Below are 24,404 nucleotides of genomic sequence, written 5' to 3'. Positions count from 1 at the left end.
GCGCATTAATAAGGCAGCAACGATATAATATAGTTTAGAGTTTGAATATTCGAAATAACCCACACCTCTCCTTCGTATGCAAATCACAAACTGTAGTATATATTTAATTTTAGAAAAACTAAAGGAAGTGTGATCATAGAAAAAAACCTGATGGGCGCTAAAATAGTGTAATTTTATTCTTCTACATTTATTTTGACTCGAAATTTTATTGTTTTCGTAAAACAATACTATTTTTATCGAAATTTAGTTCATACAAACTAACTATCAAGATAATTTGTTCAGTTTCTTCACTATTCGTTTTTTGTGAAGTTCTCGATAAATTATGTGTGGTCTTAAGTTTATAGTTTATGTTCAGTTTTTAATCTAGATTTGGGTTCTGCATTGCGGCACTATTTTTATTCCGAGTTATTTCACGAGTAGCATTATCATTATAAATAGCTCAGTTCGAAATCTAAAATGATTTATAGTATTACACAGAGTTCAAACGATTTAAACGCTTAGGTACCGTTTTATTTTTTATTTTTTCATAAAATCTAAATTAGTCAAGAAGAAAATTTAATAATATAATATGTTGTGCATAATATAAATAAAGATTTGACATATTCAAATGTGGTTCAAAGTAAAATGGTCCGTGGTGCATCCTGTACGGGTACAATCTAATCGAACTTATTTTATAATATGGAGTATAAATTACTGTAAACTCGTTTTTCATAAGTACCTACTTAATGTAAATGCAATTGTAAGTAGTCACACACACACACATACGCATATAATATATATACTATGTACGTATACACACATTATGAACTTATCCAGTTCTTGAAATAGAATTAATTTCGTCCAGAGATTACATTAAATGCTGATACTTATTCTGTCACTAAATTTAAGACTGTTAAGACGTATACGTAATATATAATAATGTATATACGATAAATAAGTAGTAGCCCAAGCATGCGTTATATAATATATATATATTAATAAAATTATATTATTTTATTTATATAATATAAAGCAGACAGCGGTTTATAGTATTCGTAATACTATATTTTATAGTTTTCTTTAGGTAGTTAGAAAAAAAAATATTACTCGATATATTGTATGTTGATTCAGCAATAAATAAGTATATGATTAAACCGCAAAAAAAAAAAAAAATAATAATATTTTGACCAAAAGTAAAATATTATAACTGCGACGTCATCTTGCAGTACATATTATAATATAGTACTATACGGGCAACATTTACCGCGTCGTTACAAAAATAATAATGCAGTATGAAGTATTTTATTACGAAGTTACTTATATATAGTTATTATTTTTATTTTTGTGTCTATTTACAACTTTTGATTTCTAGTAAGTATAATTTCATAATAATCAGGTAAAAATAAAAATAAATCACGCAAAACTGATAAAATTTAGCAACACCAATTTTCGTCAATTTTTTCATATCATTATTATAATTCAAAAACAAATAACTGCAGAAACTTGAAATATTAATCAAATATTTAAATGATAATTTTCTAGGTAAAATACAATTTTCAAAATATTTTGGCTCTTTTTTAAATATTTACCTATAGATATTTCTAAATTTAAATTTTTTATTTTTTTAAGCCTTACTAATATTTTTGATCTATCAAAAAGTTTTAAAATGTAATACAAGTTCCTTCCTTAGTTGTTCCTACAGATATCTACAAATCTCAAAATACATTTGTAATTTTTTTTCATATAGACAAGTTAAATTTTTTAGTAAATTTCAATATTTCATATAGATATATAAACGAAAAATAGAGATTTTAGTTACTGTGTTGCAGTAATATTATGCATTTATGTTTAACTTTGAACTATTGTGTTTGTGTGTACAATTATTAACCATAACACAATGATATTTTAAACATTTAACATGTTAATGCATTAGCGCAACATACCTATCGTATTATATTAAATACAAGAGGTATATACCTCTGTATATATGACATCTACAAATGTCTAGACACAGCATACCGAGTTTCCGAGATTTCTTATATTTTATATTTCAGTATCGTGCAGTGAAAAATATACAAGTATTTATTTTATATTCATATATGGTGAATTTATACTATTCGTTGTTCCGTTTTTTATTTTATTTTTTAGATTTTTATTCACCAAATTATCATAACCGAAGACATTAAGCTAAGTTATTAGTCATAACTGTTTTAAAAAATATAATTAATTGCGTTAGTAAGAGTAATAATATGAATAAATTGACGTATTAAAATATGTTTATCCGAGAAAAAATACTAGTGTGTATCATTAGTCTATTGTTTGCGCGTGGGCGCCGTGTGAATATGTATATATATATATATATATATTGAATCTGTACGATTATTTTATGTGAACAGTTGTTGTGTCTATATCAATAGTGCGCTAATGTGAAGTAAGCTCTTAATTCATACGGATTATGGACACGTCTTTATACTAAATAATAACCCATTCAGCGAAATCCGGAACGTGAAATTCTTTCGGTTCTGAATAAATTAAGTACATTTATTTTTTTTTAAACGCACATACATCAATCGATTCGAAAACATTTAACTTTTATTTTACTTTTTTCCATAAAAAAAAACTCAACATTTCTAAGCTGATGTAAGTTGGTACGCTTCAAACAATTTATTTTTATTTACGCGTCGTGGTCTTTAAGTATAACGATATAAAATAAACAAGAATATAATATAGTAAGTAGGTAGGTAGTTCTGTATATTTTATTATAAATTATGATTTATGCCTCGGAGTTGTTATTGTTTCAGGCCTAAGACCAAAAATTAACATATTTTTTACCCTATAATTATGATGCATCAAAATCGCCTAATCATGAATAGGCTCCGTATTGTACCGTTATTATACTTGTATCTAATTCAATTATTAAAAAAATGTATACCTATTCGTTGGTTTTTTTTTTAAATTTTAATTAGACGTAATATTATTATATTGTTAATAGGTGCGTAGCTAAGAACGGCACTAAGATTTTGAACCAAAGTACTATTATTACGTCGATGAACGCCTACGTTTTTGTTCATTTCGCATTTGACTATTACTATTTATATAAACACGTAGTGTATATTATAAACTCGTATTGAAAATACTATACTTCAAAATATATTCCTATATAAATGCATAATTCGTTGAAATGTAAAACAATTGTTATCATACATAATATATATTATAAGGTTGCAAGTAAGTATTTAACTATTGCATGCGCGTGTAACCACCATGTGTGCCGGTTCGGGTCAATTTAAATGATATTCGGGTAGGGCAGTTTTTATAGAACGAATTCCAGCCAAGTATTTATACGTGTATTGTCGAGTCGGCCGTTTTGCGTTCGTGTGAATAATATATGATTATATCACAATATTTGCTTTTGTACAGAAACATAATATTTTACTTTAAATATTACATGAGACATGACGTTTGTTCTTTATATTATATTAAAACAACATATTAGGTATTATAATATATATTTTCGCACTTTGTATCAGCGTTTACTAGGAACACATTCGGCGCATTTTATAATGTCATCGAATCAAACTTTATAATTTAAATATCTATAGAATAAATTAATGTATTATTAATACACACACACACACACACACACACACACACACACACACACACACACACACACACACACACACACACACATATATATATATATATATATAGTATAATATATACAGTTATTATGTGGTAATTCTGTGAGTTATACTATGTATTTATAATTATTAGCCCATTACAAAATACGAAAAAAATGTCAATAAATTAAATGTTTAAGAATACTCGTAATTTAATCGTAACATATAGTTTATGGCTATAGAGTATACAGCAATGGCTTACGAAGAAAAACACGTTTTAATGATTAGTATTTTTTAAATTTAATTATTATAATTAAGCTATATATAATAAATTCGATGTATTTTTATTGCTATAATTTATAAGTGAATATAAATTCAATTCAATAAGTTTCTGTAAATGAATTTGAATTTAGTAGCAACGGATAGTGATAAAAATCGGTAGGATGGATTTCCTAAGAAGTTTGTTTATACACAGCTATGTGTATATTATACTTTATTTGTAAATTGCATTTCGGCACACATCGATCTGTTTTTTGATTTCTAATAAAAATTATCAATACCTAAACAAAATATACTACAAAAAACGTCGGATACCATATTATTCTGATTGATAGTAATATTATTGATGGGTTATGTATAATACACGTAATTTATTATTAGTTTTTCTCCACTAAAGATGTATGTGTTTGATATATTAACATTACATTATACTTTAATGGCTTTAGATAGGTCGCCGATAATATATCATAAACATATATACGAGGGAGTGTGCAGAGTATTATGAACATTTTAAGTGCGTACGCAAATACATTTTCAAATATTGTTTTACACACTCGTAATTAACTACACTATTATCTATAACATATTATGTAAATCAATTGAATGGATATGAAATTGCACACAGATATATACAATTTATATCTCATTAAGTAATATTTGTTGTATAGATATATGAATAATAAATAATTTAATAAATGTAATAAGTATAAAATGTCAAAATTAGATTTGCGTTGTGTATGTTTACACGATTACAAATAAACAATCTTAAGCGTTTTTATAGAGCTTAATTGCTTAATATTATAATCATACGACAGAGTTCTAGCGAAAGTCTAATTTAATCTAACAAATTGGATAATCGTTACTATTAAATACTGACATAGATTACTACTACTATATATATACTTTGTTTACTGTATTACAGCCGATATATTGTATTAATGTATTAAATTGCGTACGTACAGACATGCTATATTACTATGTACTATAGCTACAGCGTGCCAGCTTATTTGTATTAAAATAAAACAAAAGTTTCCGTTTTAATTTTGTTTCGAGATCAAAAGTTTATTATATCCGATACGCCGTGATGTATTGCATTAGATAACGTTACTGGGAAGTCAAGTAAGATAGTCTTAGGGTTGCCGGACACGACGGACACGATGGTGCAATCAGTTGTAACATCTTGTCTTACCGAGAGATATTTATATATTACCACTTGAGTAGAACGGAATGCTAAAATTTAGTTGAATACTTATGATAATTGCGAATCAAAAACGTCAATCAATGTATTCATCATGTGGGTTATGGACTCGGTCAATTTAACTTCCGTCGTTTTTAATAAAACTTTCAAATTGCGTTATTATAATGTGTACGCATATAGAAAGCGTAATATACGAAAATGATAATATGTCTATACTGAATGTATCGTATCGACAGCCAATGGATATTCTCAATCTGATTAAATGGATATTATTTTGCTTGTCAATTGTCATTTCGTGTATAGTAAGAATAAATAAGTGACATAATCATATTATAGCATTTTATCTAGCTGTCATATAAAACAATGAAATCGTTTAAGATTTTTTTTTGCTATATTATATCTGACTATAATGCATCTATCAAATAATCTAGCTGAATTCCAATGTTAAACTTGTAGTAGGTATAATGATTTTTCCGTGAAAGAGCTTAGCTATTGTTTTTGAGATTAAAATTGCACTGCAAGTATTTAGTAGTATACCTACGCATTATTAAATATTTTGTTTATTTTAATCATAATACCCCTTCGATTTGGTGTGTAGGTATTCGATGTATTCGTAGAAATCATCTATGATAAAATTAAACGTCCAGTATTTAATGGGACTATTTAATAAAAAACAGTAAAATACATTAAATGGATAAATTATGTTATCGACTTTTCGTGAAGTGAACGGGAATATTTTAACGAAATTAAATTCAGTTTAATAATAATTTTATACAGTCATATTACATGAATACTGTTGTCTCTATTATACTTTGGATAATATATAAATTTTATTTATGTGAATGAGTAACAATAAATATTATTGTATAATATTATTTATTATTGCTATTATTCATATTTACAATTGCGTGGTGGATATTGTAACATCATGACCATATATTATATGTATATATGTATATATATATCAAAATAGGTAGAATCAATAACACTATACAGTCATAAAAAACCTATCAATTAATGTATTTTTTTATTTTTTTTTTTTTAAGTATTTCGTTAAGTGGACGACGATGACAATTTCATGACATGAACACTTTTGGTGTGGAACAAAAAAACGGCCACGTAATGAAAATTTCGAATTAACTAAAATAATATACAACATATAGTGGATGTGCGACTCGTTATTATTTATATTTAAATTATGCATAATATTATAGCGCGAGCTAGTTGTCATTAAAACCCTCGATTATATGCAAATACGACCGATAAAATTATGTATATTGTCTCTAAAAACGCTAAAAACGATCACTCGTACAATAAACATAGATATCTACGTTTTTTGTATTACGAATTCTTGCAAAAAATATGTAGAAAATTAAAACGTATATATTCGTCATTATACGTGTAACACTACACGTGGGAAATAAAATATAATATAGTCGGACACAATAAGCGATCAAAATTCGTCATATAGTTTACACCGCCGTAGTAGTAGGATTTGTGTACAAATATAGCTAATATAAATAATTTAACGAAATCTCAGAAAATAAAAATCTTTAAAATTTTAACTTATTGAGTAACAACTAATATAACTAGAGAAAATGAAAAAAACCACTAAAAAGCATAAAATATACAAGCGTTTATGCATTTAAAACTCCCAAAATAGGTATGCTGTAAAAATAAGAACTAAAAAATGATGTAGTTTTCTGCATTGTTCGGTTACAGTTATAATATCGCACCTATTCGAATTTAATTTTTCGTGTAATCATCCGATTTTAATCAGGTAAATGATCTTGTTCATGTATAGGTATAATAAGTCTGCCACGAGAGATATGGAGGTTGAGTTTCAAGCTGACTTTGCTCGAATTCAATGGGATTTCCTCTTTTCGACGACGATAATATGCTGCCGGAGAGATCTGATCTTAAACCACTATAAACACAGACGAATTTTGGCATATATATTTTAATGTCAACGCAGTTTATAATAATATGTCACGTATATTCCGAACGAGCTATATGGACGCCGCCGCATGTGCCTCATAACGAATATTTATATACTTATATGTGTGCGCGGGTGTGTGCGATGTATATAACATTATATGCGATTTATATACATGAACATATTGTGAACGAATCGCACTGTTATAATATTGATATAAGCGTAATTCGAGCTAATGGTCGGCGAAGGATGACGGCGGACACGTGCACTCGTTATAATAATATACATGTACCTACGTATTACCCGGCGCATAATATTAATAAGTATATAATGTTATTATTTAACATATTACAATAATATATATATATATATGCATGTGGTGCCCGAGAGATACTTCGGACGATAATATTGCGTACAATAATATAATTTATGAATAGTCTCGGCAACAGAATACGCGTAAAACATATCGGAGGTATAATATTTAATGTAATGTACGTACCTACCTATATATAACACAGATATCTATAATAATACCTATACGCGATTGTGCGGAGTAAGTCGTTGTACATTATAATATTATTAAATGCGTTCGTTTCGTCTGACCGACAAACTCGTTCTCGTCGCGTCGCGAGTTCGGGTATTACAAAATCGGATTTCGATCGGTTATACTATTCGGTAGGTATTTGGTATAATATAATAAAATATGCGCGGGCGGGAGGTGCAATGCAATATAATCGTCCCGATAAAAATTAAATAAAACCGTATAATACCGTCATGCCGCAGCTCATAACGATTGTACGAGCATTGCACACGCTTTTACGAAGACTCGCTCGTGTGTCATAAAATACTCGTTTAGGGATTAGAAAAAAAAAAATTGTGTACACTACCAATATTACATAGGCAGTAGGCACAGTGTTAGGCCGCAGTGAAATGACACTGCAGCACTTTCTAACCGTATATATCTATATGTATTTAAGTCGAATTATTTCATATACTTTTATTCATCACCGCCGAACTATACGTATGGAAGAGTTCACAAAAAATATTACACTATACACCACTATGCCACTGATCACCAAACATGTTCACCCCTTTTATTAATGTTTAAAGAATATTCTACTGTACATTTTTTCCGGATAATTTTTCTGAAAAATTGTACGTATCAACATCCAGATTTATAGTAGGTCCACAATAATGAATTCAGAAGATCCGAGAGCTATGGCAATTTTAACATTTTAACAATTAATGTTTATCCATATCAAAATTTATAATTTGTAAATATAATTTACTTATATTAAATATTACATCCATTTTTATTTCTGAATAATCATTTTTAAGGAGTATTACTTTTAGTATAAATAATACGTTTTAATAATTTCAGATAATACTTGTTCGAATTTTGAAATGGGTACAACATTTTTGAAAAAAATATCCATTCAGCGATTTAAAATAAAAAAGGGTCCTTCGTTAAAAAGAAAAAGGTTGTTTCATACTAGACATTTTTAAAGTAGCATAAAAAAATATCAAGTATTTTTAAATATGGATTTTAAGTGTATTTAAAAATTCCAAAAATCAGAATTTTTATAAATTTATTATTATTAAAGAAAAAAGTGGTGGCGAAATGCTTAGTAAATCAACCTGTGTAGTGTGTACTTTATTATTACCTATATATTATAATATAATATGACATATTACACATTTAGTTAATCTCTTGTACTTATAAACTTTTTACTAAAAATATCAAAACTTATTATGATAAAAATATTAGCTGTTTATTTCTTCGAATCGTGTTTGAAAAATGATCGAATACAATATGAAATATCAAAGAGTATACCTATGATGTTCCTATGATATTAAACATTATTTATTTATCAGTAGTCGACTTAGGTGCCCGTAATGAGTTTTTAATATGATTTCGTGTATTTAAAAAATAGCGTGTAAAGCTTGAATATAAAACTCATTCTTATATTTATTAGTAATATATATATATAACTTGTACTGACGTCGGTGCCAAAATAAATCGATAAAAAATATGTATGAAAATTTATTATGTGTTTGAAATATTTGCATACCATTTTATTACTGTTATAGTATATAGGTACTGCTGCCGCAATAGAATATACAGTATACACGTTAATGATAAAACATTAGATTTGTGATCGGTTTCGAATGTTTTTTCTATCCTTGCCCTACCCATACAATTTTTATGTATCGATTTGATCTGATTAAGTTTTGTGATTACTGACTATAAGTTCTATTTTTACCTTTTTTTAGTTTCAATATTTGTTCATCGATATTTATATATTCAATTTGACAACCACACCTATAATAATACGATACGCGTAATCCTTACTTTGCAGGTAGGTATCTATTGGCAGCCAACGAATAATATTCTCAATTTCAGCACGACGCCGCAACACTCGATAATGAAGCCGACTCGGATATAGTATATAGGTACCGTGTTAATAAGTGTTTGTCGATACATACGGACCAAAAATTACAGTGTCTTAAAACATAATATACGTTTATAGTCATAATCGCTTTTCAACTGTAAGAATAATCGCGAAAACCCAAATAAATACTCAAATAAAACGTTTCTCCGTTCAAAATACTACCAGTAAGTGCGGCCAGTGTAGTACTTGATACACTTATAATATATAATGTGATCATTTTTACCAGTGGTTCTTAAACTTTTGAAGTACGTGGATCTTTATCTCGGCGAAAGACTTATTCAAACAGCGGACTCTCTCAGGTACAAATTTTCTTTCGAGTAACTATTTTTTTTCTTATATATTTTACTATAAATAACAAATACCACAGTTTTAACCCCAGCAATTAATGAGTGTCTCAGTTAAGAACCACTGATATATACGTTGGTGCATATTGTACGTTCATAAAATATCTTCTTCTTTCTCTACTGGCATGACTATTGACTACTCTCAAAGAGTTTTTTTTTATCATTCTTCACTTATCTCTCTTTTGAACTGCTGCTCTCCAGTTTTCAAATTTAAGACTTTTTAAAAATATTTTCTTCTCCTATGTTAATCTGTCTTTTATTTGATTTTCTTCTAAGTCTTATTTTTTGATATTTCCAATCCATTTCTTAATTCCTTCTTTCCTCGTTTCATCTCTACTTATTATGTAGCTAAATAACCATCAAATACTTTGGAGCTAATTCCGTCATATCGCACTATATTCCTCGTGTGGTATTTCCTTCAACAGTTCCTCATTGATTTGTTGATTCATCGATGGTGAGTCCGTATCATATTTTTCTCCGAATTTTATTCTCAAACGTTCTTAAGCTTCTCTCTATCTGTTTGGCCATCTTCCAAATCTTGCCATCATACGTGAAAGAATTGGTCTAATAGTATCATACAATATATTGGTGTACGAATATTATACGATGAAGATGAACTGTACCCATCTCATGAGAATAATTGGTACTCGTAATGAATTTTCAAAATATCTTGTATACTCGTACATTTCTGCATTACATATTCGTACATATAATATTAACAAATTTTTTAAAGTATAGGTAGGTATATGGTATATCTATATACTGTTTTATTTATTTTTAACTCCGTTATGGCGTTATTATAACATTACAAATTATTATGCTATAAGTTTATATACATATAATTTATGGATGCGTAAGTGTGTATAAAAAAAAAACTGGTTTGCATTACAATTGATCAGAGATAACACTCATCAAATATGTGGTAGCCTTATTTTATATTTTGTTTTTCCTTCACTTATATTACAATCATATTTTCCACATAACCACTTTTTAAAAATGTAAATTTCTTATATAAATGCAATAATTGACTCGTATTTTTCGTGTAAAAGAAAAAAAAAAGCAACATAATATTATTGTATTAACTAATATATTTTTTTTTATTATTACTACTACTACTACTATACTACTACTACCACTATTGCTACCACTACAGCAGTGGGTATATTATATTAGTGGACATTATATATCAAGACCGCAACATTATTATTTAAGTCCACGGTGCTGATTTAATTAAATTTCTTCTTGTGTATTATATCATTATGGTGGAATACGTGTTTTTGGCTACGAAAAACATGATAAAATCGAAAAAAAGAATACGGCAAACGGCATCGCATTGTGTGTGGCATTCTTCGTGTTCGGTCGATTTATACGGGTCGTTTGATAACGGGGATGCTGCGTGGTGTGGGTTTAATATTATAAACTATTATATACATCGATGTTCTGTGCTCGTTCGCCCAAGACAATAATTAAAAACGGATGTGGTTTTATTTTTTTCTCGTGGTAAAATAAGCATGACATATTATTATTACGGGAACGTTATTTCGACAATAAAATATTAAAAAAAAGATATATATTTGAAAATTTAATATAAATAACGTTACGTCGCTTTACATATATTATATCATCGTGTGCTATGAGCGTTCGAACACATCATTTGTATAGCCATTAGTTATAGGTAGCTGCTATGCAGGTGACCTATTCGTACGCGCATGTTCGATTCGTGTACGATTATTATATATTATTATGTATGCATTAAATATAAATAGGTTTATAACCAACCGTCCAATGAATCAACTTGATATATAAATTCTTAATAGGAAATGTATTATTCATCCTCGTGTATATTGCAGCAATAAGTAATAACGTACTTTTAGGTGTATCGCGTGTATAACATGAAATATTATATTTATCTATGATATATGTTAGAAAATTTCTCGTGGATTTATAATTTGGTCATCATGAAAGTATTTTATGTCTCTTGTATGGGACCAAGTAAATCGATTTTAAGAGTAATCGTGTTTCTAATATTTATTATAATACACAATATATTATAGAATAAAATACTAATAATAATATTATATTATACAATATACGAGTATATTGGCTAGACGAGATAAAATATTATATTTATCATTTTGTTTTCTCATATTTTTAGTGGTTTTAGTAATTTTTTTAAAACAAATTTAACGACTGCGACTTGCAGTTTAGTAATTTTATTGTTATTTCTCAAATAATACAATGAGTATTTCAGATTAAAATGAAACATGACTTCGTTATAAAAGTTCAGTTTATTTGAAGTTGCACGATTTTTATTTATAGTTTTATGTGTTATATTTAAAATTTATATTGGTGAGACTTAAATGTATATTTATTATATTATTTATTTTATGTTAAAATCATATCATATTTTAAATACGGTACTTTTACAACGAGTCTTATTGTATATACACTAATTGACTATACTATATATTTTAAATTATGTTTAATAAACGATTTTTAATTTAAAAAAAAAAAATATGATTTTTGGTAGTTTTACACCTTGAACTAATACCTTATATTCAACATAGTGAAAAAATAAATGCAAATCAAACCGATAACTCTCTGTCTCTCTCTGTATATATATATATATGTTGTTGACTAATAATAAAATATGTTACTACACATACAAATTATAACCTTCTTATATCTTTTTTTTTTCAAATTTTGTTAACTATTTTACATAAAATGAATGGCAATATTTACATAACTGTATTTCACCACATTCCCGTATGTAGGACTTGATTAATTAGACACATTATTATAATATCAATGAAACGGTACATAAAAAGAAATCTAACTATGGTTCAAAAAATGTATTTCATTAGTTATTTAGGCATGGTTAATAATTCTTTTCTAAAATTTAGATATACATGTATAATATATATATATTATATTCGTTGCAGTCAGTAATGTTCTTCATTAACAATATGTATATTATTATAATATAGTTTAAATTACCTACACCAGTGGGTTATAATAAATTAAAGGACGTGGGTATCGTAGGCAGTATTATTCAAATATTCAAATTTATTATAGTGACTATATGTGGATTGATTTAGGTTTGAATGCATATTATTAAAGCTAATCCCGTATGCACCGAGCTACGTTTTGAAAACACATTTTAATTGCTCATTCGGAATTCCTGCAATTGTAATTAGGGACGAAAACTATATAGCTTGTTTGTAAGACTCATTCGATACTTTCGATAACGAACAATAGTGTTTGTTTGTTTTGTTTTTCGTTTTTAATTGTTGTTATTAAAAAATGTATTATAAAACGGTGTCTACCACCGCCTTAACCTTTCACTATAAACGATTCGTATGCATATATACCTATTTATAGTTAAAATGCAAATGACACGTTCGATTTAGTTTCTTTTTACCCCATCCCCACTTCGTTATCATAGTATATACGAGTGTTAATAGATTGTAAAAAAAAAACCTGTCGATATCAACTCGTGATAAATAATAATTGTTTCGTACTTAATTGAAAAATAAAACTGTTCCAGGTGCCGCCATGGGACTGTCAGTGGCGGGAGACGGGCCTTCGTAGATTTAACGCTGCGAAGGACACCGTCGATTCAGCCAAAGGCATCGCGAAGACTATGCTAATTGACCGGTTACAAAGCTTAATTGCGGTAAGTTTTTCGTTCATTAAATCAATTGGATGTATTTTTAGCAGTGATTTCGAATGCATTTTCTCGTGTCAAGCACGATAAATTTAAAATACAGGTATACCTAGTCCAAACATTTTTTTTTTAATACGATAATATTCTTGTAGCAATAATGCGTAAAGAAAATGCTTTGACGTCCAGATAATATTTATAGTACCTAACTAATTGATTTAGGAGCTCTGATATTACGCGGCAATTAATTTTTTCACTCTCCAAAAGTTACGACCAAAAGCAGTATCAATTAATATGTTGATCAAAGTGATTATTATTTGTAATCGATCGAATATTAAATATAGGTGTATTGATATTAGTGGTTGTAATCTGGAGTGAATGTTAGTGTTCTTGAAAAAGTTAGTGTGGTCTGGTTAGTGTTATTTTCCTCAAGAGCTCGCCTTTCATGGTCATCATTGGATTGGTTAAAACGGTTAAAAATTCCTTGTTTATTTATTTACACGATAAAAAAACGATATGTTTTATAATTATATTCTTAATAAACTGTAGCAACAGTTTTTTTCCAGATCAAATATTTAACCTTATGTATATTAACTGCAGGTTATGTCTAAAATCGTGCCTAGAAAGATAATAAATAATTGTTTTTTTTTTAATTCAAAACAATAAAAACTTGTCTTATACACTGTTATTGTGACAATATATTACAAAAATAATTAATTTAATAACTGTGCATAAATCGAGTGCAAATGATTTGAAAGTTGCCATTCTATGTATTATATACATATAGGGTTTCAGTGCAGACACAGTGCGTGCCTTTTTAAATGTCAATGTTTATCGGCTTTCAATGAATCTGATTTATGCCATTCACTTTATTAAAATTAAGTTGTCACTACTTAATAATAATAAATATTGAATCTATAATTAATTATTTTTTAAAAAAATGTTCTAAATTAATTCATCTAGAAGACATAATTATAATATATTCACACGATTACAGATCAAAGATAACATATTATGATGGTTATTCATTTATCATATACAGTAAATACAATATAAAAACAGAAGATTTTATATACAATATTATCAAAAAAAAAAAAAAAGTTTTCTATAAACAGTAATATTTTTCGAAAAAAATAGCGTTTACGTCTAATAGAATCACCTTGTACTTATAGCTTATGGGTTTGAATATAAGTGCTTACATAATATACAAAATTTAAGTTTGAAAAAAATAATAGTTAAAATATATATAGTGCTTAGACTAACATTAAATGTGACGATCGGATCGGTAATAATTTTTCAGTGTTTTATATTGACTATAAATTATACAGTCATACTATTTCGTATTTGGGCATTTTGGGCATTAGTATATTTTTGTGTTTTAATATTTTAAACGTTAATTTTATATTATAAACAATGATGACCATATATTATCGTTCTCTATGCGCTATGCAGGACGAAACCCGTTCGGTGGGTATGGACTATATATAGGAAGGTATATAATATATATTATCTACTTACATACATATTATAAAGAACTCTATATAGGAGTGGCGCAATGTGTGATGTTCGGGAAACACCCCACTGAGGTGCCTCCAAATATATTATATTATATACGTCCGCAAATTATTCGACATCTACTAAACTATGTTTTATAAATGAACATACTGTCGTTTGTGGAATATTGCCAAATTTATACGCGGCCATATACGTACCATATTAATAAAATAATATACGCCTATCTATCGGTACGCACGCAATATTGTATCACACGCGTTATATTATGCCTGCCGGTCGAGGTTCAGTCACTTTTTACAGACACAAATTAGACGTAGGTAACTATCATTGACCATACCCACCTGTTGTATAAACCTATCTACTATAATATCATGTATAATTCGCGTGGCTCATTATTTATTCGCACTTTGGCGGTAACAGGCTTGCGAATTCGAATGGTGTATTGAATGCACGTGCGGTAGTGATATAATACAGGGTTATTCACGACAATAGTAGACCCCATTTTTTCCTTTAATGTTCGATTTATTCAAATTCCGAACAAATTTTTTTTACGTCATATGAGGAGAGTTCTGTTAGGTTACAGACTTTTTTTTCAAATTTGTTTCAAATGACCCCTGTTTTCCTGTAGATTCAATCAATCATCAAGTTTTTGAAAATGTGTTGATATCCTCGTATCTAAATCAAAATTTGAACGAGTAGTTTTTGAGTTATTTAACGTTATGTATTAAATAAAATATATCCAGGAAAAGGGGTTATAATGATTTGAAAATTTTAATAATTAATACTCATCTATTAACACTTTAAAATTTGTAAAAGTTTTCTGATTAAAAATTACTATAAATATAATAATATTACATCTATTTTATATTTTTGTAAATCCATTTTTAAAGGAATTTTATCCTTCCTACCTATATGTATAGTATATACATTTTTTTTAATCAGAAATTACTCACCGATTATGCTCACTCCTCTTATTATTTTTAATTAATTTATTCAAACTCTTATTATAATGAAAATTTTGTGTTTTTGGTACATTTCATGACAATATTCTTCAAAACTCAGATTTTTTTGTCATTTAATGAGTATTCTATAACAATAAAAACTTATTTTTTTCGAATGAGAATCATTCCTTTTTGATTTAAATCGTAAATCAGATAATTTTTTTCAAAAATGTCGACGCTAATCTAAATTGAAATTTAAACGAGTAGTTTCTGGGTTATAAAATTGTACGTACGTAAGTAAAATAGTCTATATCCATTCTATATAATAATAATAATATAGTTGTACATCATACATTTATAATATTATTATATTATTAGTCTAGCACTTATTATACTTTGAAAATATATACTAGTTATTCAATTTAAATTAATTAATTATTCTTCATAGCTTTTAAAACAATTATCACGAACTTTTATCCTAATTACCTATAGGCTATAATAAGGAACTTGATTTGTTTTAATTTTTCAATTAGTATACAACTTTACTACAATTTTCCAAATAAGACATCGTCTTAACAATTAAGAAATAAAAAAGAGAGGTTCCTATAATATTGTAATATAGGAATCACCCTGTATAATATTTTATTAAATAGTGGCACGCGTGTGACTCAGCGTTTTAATAAATTATACGATTTTTCCACCGCGCGGGTCAGAAGCTGCTGTCGGGTATACACGGAATATTTACTATATAACGCGTATATTATAATATGCAAGTATGCGCACAATAAAAATAATATGTCGTGTACCTACGTTTTATATCATATATATATATATATATATAAAGATAATATGGGGACTGAGATAGAGAGAAAGAGAGAGAGAGAGAGAGAGAGATAGACAGTCACGTGTTGTAAATGTTCGGCTGTGGTTGTTGGACTACATCCAAGAGCCGCACGGATTCTTCTATAAACAGGTGGCTAAAAAAACTACAAAAAAGAATCCGTATAATTTTTTTTTTTTATTATTATTACTATTATTTTCGTTTCTGTCACATTTGCTTTTCGCCACTACCTGGCTATACGTATTATATTAACATATACGACAATAGAATATCGACCGCCGCATCGACGAACTCTCGCTCGGGCCTGTGGCACACCGAGAACACGTTTCCGACTAATCGGGAAAACGACATTCGTGAATCGTGCCCATCCGTGACACATCATATCATAATATAGGTTTTTTCAGTATAAACAGCAGTGACCTAACCGCGGTACGACAATTTATGCTCCTCCTCACTGCCGCCGTTGTCGTCGTTATAATGTGGTTTGTACGACGAAACTACTATCGGAGTATCGACACTTGCGCGCACGAGGTCTAGCTGTTGGGGGATATAATATAATATGTGCACGCGCGTCCAAGACACGTGAATTTGCCGAGGGCTTGTCAGTATTTTCGTATTGATATTAATAATATTACGAGTTTGTCGCGCCCATTAATTTGCCCGATTGTAAGATACGCTTCGCGTCCCCCGCAAAACACGCGTATATTTTATGTTGCACAAAGAATAGATCTATATCAGCTGCAGCGGGCCTACTCCCCCCCACCCAAAATCCTAACCGACTTCTCGTACGAATAATTCTGTTGCGCGTGAATAGGTAGTTATATAAAAAATTATTGTTGTTGTACCTCTATGTAATATGTACGGTCAGTAAATATACCTATATATATATATGATGTATCTAGTGATTATATCAAGTATACCGAATATTAAAGGTACTATATATTATGAACAGAGTGCAGGCACATGGTAGTTCATAGAACATGCTAATTATTTGAAATGATTGTGATTTAAATGTTTATTTATTGAAGAAGAACTATGTTTTGTTACTGCAACTTCGTTAAAAAGATGACTTTTTTTTAAAATGTTTAATCTAAAAACATACCAGTAGTTGTTATGGTATTAAACATTATATATAAATACAGTAATTAATCCTTAATTAATGGTTTTATACATAAAATATAAATTAGATGTAATAATTATAGTCTCAGTAGCATGCACATGCAGGGGATGTTCTACTTCCTTGACTTTTCCCAGTACATACAAATGTTATATGTATTTATAATTTATATATTACATTATTTCTAACCATAACCTCTATAACAGACCCCATTTCTATGTACGCCAATACTGTTTATATTATTATATTCGGATGATTTTTACCAATTATAAATTTTCAATGAATTAATAATTATAATTTTAAAATGTCCAAAGAGTCTCATTTTTTCTAAACATATTATCATGTACACAAAGTGAACAATAATTTCATCTTTAATACTTAAATTTTAATAACATGATTGTATACGACTAATTGTTCGAAATTTAAAATTATAATTTATAAACGATGATTGAGAATTAAAATAATGTGATTTTCATTTGGAACAAAAGATTTGTGTCAGTACTAGACACTTTAAATCTCATAAAATTATAAGTATTTTCAATATTAACCTGAGTAGGTATTTATACCTACTTAAAAATTCCAAAAATTAGAATTTTAAAGAAAATATAAGTGGTGCAAAACATGAGTGACGAATCACAATTCGCAATTCGCACATCGTATTTATATTATTTAGAGGTGTATAAACACGTTTGCTGATCGTTTTGGATACAACTCAATCGATAATGCTTATTTTTTTCTCATTTATAATAAGTATGTTATATATTATACAAAAAAACAAGTGAATAATTTAAAAATTGTGTTCAATAAGCCAATTCCGAGTAAATCGCATAATTTATGAATTGATATTGTATATATATAGTTGATTATATTAAACTGAATAAATAATACTAATTATAAGTTCTAAAAATAAACACATCGTCAACTATTTATTTAAAATATTATATAGGACACGCGTATTATTCATAATTTTTTTTTCAATATTTAATGTATAAGACCTTAAACAGTTGTAATATTATTATGTTTGCCACCGAAAAAAATATAAAAATTAATGAACGTATCAATGATTAATACATTTTTAATACCATAAATAATACTATTTTAGTTTATCAACATGTTTATCTAAATTTAAATAAAATACGCATTTGTGCTTCATTAGTAATACTAATAGGCCTATTAACCTGAAAACATAGGTTCTACAATGCACGTAGGTACAAAAAAAAAAAGTTGATGCTCATATTATGTTTATTTTTATATTTGGATGATTTATTATTATTTAAATATATAAGACGTATAAGTACAATGGAATTTCACCTATTCTTGACCGTTAAGTAGAAGAAAACGAGTAGTTTTTTGCGGGTATAAAGGTAATAAAAATCTAAATTATTGTTTATAAATGAAACATTCAGGCTTGATGTATAAATCAGAACAAAAAGTAATATCATAATATTATTATGTTGATATTCGTTTATTTTTTTTATGATTTATTGTTGTGCTATTAATATGATAGCGTTTTAGGATAACATAGGCACAACACAACTAATCTAACTCATATACACCATATGCATGTAGATATAGTACTTAAATTATTGTGTCGTACGAATTATTTTAATAATACAGAGTATTACAATAATCCGTAATTTTGTATGGTTATGCCATATAGATACGGCGAGCGCATGCGTAAAATGTGTATCGGTATACTTAAACGATTTATTTATTTCATCATTTGGTCTTAGCTGGTATTCTTTCGAGCGTATCACTATCACACGCAGTTATTGTCAGCTCGATGAGTTCGGGACAATGTAAAAAACCTACAAATATCATACATATAATATTATACATTTCAAACGTTATTTTTACTTTCAAACGATATAAATTTCGAAGGCGGTACAACTTTTATTGTTCAATAATTCGTATTTCATTCTTCTGTATATATTATTCAAACAATCGCGTCGAGTCCAATCTAGTAGTTGCAGTCTAGGATATACACACACACACCAGACAATAGAAAAGTCTATCGAGATTGAACAATTCAAAGTAAAAAGTTTTTTGATAAACTTTTTTATTATTATATATATATATAAATATAATACCGCTTATTCAAGTGTACGTCATAAATCATTTTCGTCACAGGACTATCGAAAAACTTAAACTATTCAATTTTGACAATATATATATATATATATTATCTTTTATTGATGTGTACAAAATGGTACTTCTGTTTTCAATTAATGGTATATTTATTTAAATTTTTCACTTATATAAAACCAAAAATATATACTTTTCAATGCAATGAAATAATGTTTCAATCAATAAATAAATTTAAACAATCAATCATTATTTTGTAATTACGAATTTACGACTGTTATAATATTTTTCTACCACATGTTGAATCACCAGTTTTGCATTTTAAAATAATTTTTGTTTTACATATTTATTTAGCAAGTGTCTAGAATGAGTCAGCTATTCTATAAATATATGGTTATTATGGATCGATGTCATTTCAACAGGATTTCGTGATTGCATCAAATGATTAATATATGATATACGCACTTATACATTTTTTCTTATAAAGTTCTATTAACGAACAAATACAATCATAAACATACAGTAATGCCGCTGTGTGTTTATATTTTAATTTCGATAAATATATTATGTACGATTGTTCACACATATAGAATATAACACGAGTGTTGATATAACTCTTTGTATCATTATTGACACAGTTAATTTGTCATTTTTAATATTATACAAATTTTGTATTTAAATTTCTTGACTCAAAAAGTGGTGGATAATTATTATTACAAACTTTACATCATTATGGTGATTTATATAAAAATACAATTTTATCTATGTAAGACCTTAAAAATAATATGAGACATAAGTACATAAATATCTTAGCTTATAAGTATAGTTTGTCGTTTTATCCAGCCGATAAATTATTAAACAAGTTATGAGTTGAAATCTATGTGTATATTCCTTTCGTAATAATCTATGACTTAATCGTTACACGTGATGTCAATGTTCGGTTTACCCGGTTCTATAAAATTCCAAATTAGTCTAAGGGAAAAAGAAAATTGACTAGGTATTATTACACACGCGATGTGTCTTTATTTTTAATGTGTAGTGAAACGTTATATACTGGTAGAAAACGTTTGAAACATGAGATACATTTCAAAGATCCTATATCAGATTGGTATATATTTTAAAGTGAAGATGGAGTAATTTATTATTTTGACTATTATACATAAGAATATAATCAATGCGTGTGGCGTATAAGTCTTATAACGGTATACCTTTAGAATAATAATATGTAAAACATAATATTTTATAACTACTCGTACAAGATATAAATATTATATTGAATTTTTACTTTTATAAGTACAAAATTTATTTGAATATAATATTATAAAATGGTGGTAAGTATACGCATGTAACAGGTTTCAAAATTCGAAAAAAAATATACAACCTCACTCAATTATTATTATAATCATAATAATGTGTTTTAAAAAAAAAAAATAAAGTATTATAATAATAAAATTATCGAAAGTATCGAATATATTACATTACACAGACCAATATAATATAATATATATATTATAACAACGCATATAATTCAGTCGTTCAAAGTGTATTAGGTATAAATACAATATATTATATACAATATACATATTATATAGGTACCTACTTCAGATATTCTTTTACTAAGTATACAGAGTGATTCACCAAAGATGCTCATATTCCTATTTTTCCTTTAATAATACATTTATTCAAAGCCTGATTTTTCCAATTTTTGAATAAACCTACTTAAAGAACGTTTTTTAAAATTCTTAAAATTTGTTGTACTATGCTTTCCTAAAATATGTCTTGAAAATGCTAACTTCTCTTTCAAAATGAGAGTCCTTTTAAGTCGTTATGTTCTTGATAAAACCTATTTTTTTATTGATATACGACCTAATGAAAAAATGATACTCAAATAGCAAAAAAATCTCAAGAATTTGAAAATAAGATCTTTATTGAGTAAATATATTTGAAAATTCCAAAGTAAATTTTAAATAACTACATTGTCTACATTATTAAAGAAAAAGGGGGTTACCATGGTTGATGGATCACTCTGTATATTATACAATCGCGTCTATCTTTACTCGTGAGTTTTAAATCCAGGTTTATTACGAACCGAACGTTTACAAAGTACAAGTCGTATACCTTCGAATATAAATACACATATCATAATATATTTATTATTTATATATATATAATTTGTAAGTGCGTAAGAAAACCTTGGTTGGCCTGTTTGAAACTTGGAAGAGATATTAATATTATATATTATGTTCGCGCCGAGCTGCCACACGCACTCTCGAATATTCACGCGACGAGAGATTATAACAGTTATGTTATAGGTATCTGGTATATGCGGTAGGTAATACGCAAGAGATTATAATTTTAAATTCACTCGTAAATCAGAATAAACGCAAAATTTTCTTCTTCTTTCGAAATTTCCAATGCCCTTTAATTCGTCTTTTCGCTGGATTTTTTTTCTTTATTTCATTTTCAGTTTTCGTAATCAAATTTATTATATATATATTAGGTAAATTTAAATATCATATATGCCTAGATAATTTATCATTCGTGCAACAACTTCGTTTAATAATTGCTGACAATATACATAATGGTGTGTGAAACGAAAAATGGCACATTGACGCGTCCGCGTATTACCGATGTTAATGACGTTATATATAAGACTTAAGGTATTACGCGACAGCGATGACAACTCACTGGAAGGGTGTTATTGTGAAATAGGGATTATAAAAGATTAGGCGTTTTAATACATAATATGCCTACCGACGCGTATTGCTGGCGTGTGCTTCGCGATGGATTGTGATGATTTTTTTCTACAAAACGACTACCGGGATACACAAACAACGCGTACCACGTCGACAGTTGTATACATAGTAACTTAATATATTTTGATGTTTTTTTTTTCTGAAATCGTGCTGTGTCAATATCGTTGTTGTAGGTACAAAATATATATAATATTATGCGCATTGGTAAAATACGAACAGTCGTTGGAAAAACAACGAGGCGAGTAGGTAGTTTTTTTGACAAAAATCGTGCAGATTTAGCTATACAATACGTACCTATACTTGCTTACCTTTACTGCAACTGCAGTTGAATATAATATAATAATAAGCAGTATTCGGCGGCCCTGTCGTTCAAAACGACGCGTTTCTATATAGTATACAATAATATGTCATACATTGATTTTCTTAAAATAATAACGTAACCGATATTTTTATTGTTGTTATTATTATTATTATTATTATTCATCATTAGTTACGATACATATGACTAAAAACGTACAATAGGCGTATACAATGGGTATATAATATAATAGATCACAGGCGTGAGCAAATATTTCAGGGAGGGGCAAAATTATTGGTAACACAATCCGTAGTCAATAGTTATTGTATTTTTAAATATAATTTATTAACATTAGTCACAATGGGGTGCCGCCACTGGGTGACTTCCCCACTTACGCCTACTAATTCTTTCCCTCAAATTTACTTATTGTACGCAATGTATATTTTGTATACATTTTAAATTTTTATGTTTAAAAACGAAAAATCATCAGTCACGATTCAAAATTTAGGATTGTCTAATATTTCAATATTTGCAAATAATAACGTATTATATCTGGAGAAAAAAAATTTAGCCCCCGCAAGAGAAGCAATTTCCCACCTTGACCCATCTGTGCAACGACTTCATATGATATTAAATGTGCTTGTTTTAAGAGAATCAAGTCATTGATTACTAATTAGCGGCATTTTATTTATAATATTTGTATTTTTTAGCTTAGTTTTTAAAGATCGCGGTACCCAACTATTTTTAACTAACAGCGTGGGTAATCGGTCTTGAAATATTATAACCATTCATTATTTATTGCACATTTAAAAAAATATATGTTAAGTCGTCAGCTGTTTATCATCAGTATAGTGTCTATATTGGAAAAACTCCAATATTTATTATTGGAAAAATGCATATGTCGATAAAATAATGATTATTTTATAAAGATATAGTTTGTAAAATCATAGACACTATAATATAGTAAATTACCTATATAGGTGACCATTCTTATACACGGTTGGTTTGTGGTCCTTTTTAACAATTGAAATCTTTCTTTTAGTGTAGGTATACTTACCTCTACCCTGTGTCTTATAAAAGTATATAAAATCAGAACTCGTATTAATTCATCGAATATTTAAAAAAAATTCTAAATAGTCTTTTGTAAAATAAAGGTGTTATAGGAAATTAAGGATATAGTTAAAAAATCATAAATATAGAATTTTATTAGCTAAGGTCATAAAATATGTATTATAATCCTATACAACTTCATTACTCCGATAGTATTTAAGTTAACACTGCAGGTACTTCGATACCGGCAGATAATAACTCTATTTTTTTTTATATGTTTATTCTTTTTAAGCCTCGTGGTATGTGGTTAATAATAATTTACAAG

General features: G+C 27.8%; 1 protein-coding gene across 1 annotated transcript in view; it reads left to right on the top strand.

Moving 5' to 3' along the window:
• LOC132921651 (uncharacterized) overlaps positions 1-24,404 on the top strand; it is an 88,574-nt gene that overhangs the window by 44,698 nt on the left and 19,472 nt on the right. The window contains 2 exon segments of the mRNA XM_060984794.1: positions 6,126-6,198; positions 13,360-13,488. Of these exon segments, the coding sequence (XP_060840777.1) occupies positions 6,163-6,198; positions 13,360-13,488 (165 nt within the window). The 5' untranslated portion in view covers positions 6,126-6,162.

The sequence above is a fragment of the Rhopalosiphum padi genome, chromosome 2, assembly GCF_020882245.1.
Source record: "Rhopalosiphum padi isolate XX-2018 chromosome 2, ASM2088224v1, whole genome shotgun sequence".
Taxonomy (NCBI): domain Eukaryota; kingdom Metazoa; phylum Arthropoda; class Insecta; order Hemiptera; family Aphididae; genus Rhopalosiphum; species Rhopalosiphum padi.
This window is presented reverse-complemented; position numbering and strand designations above follow the sequence as displayed.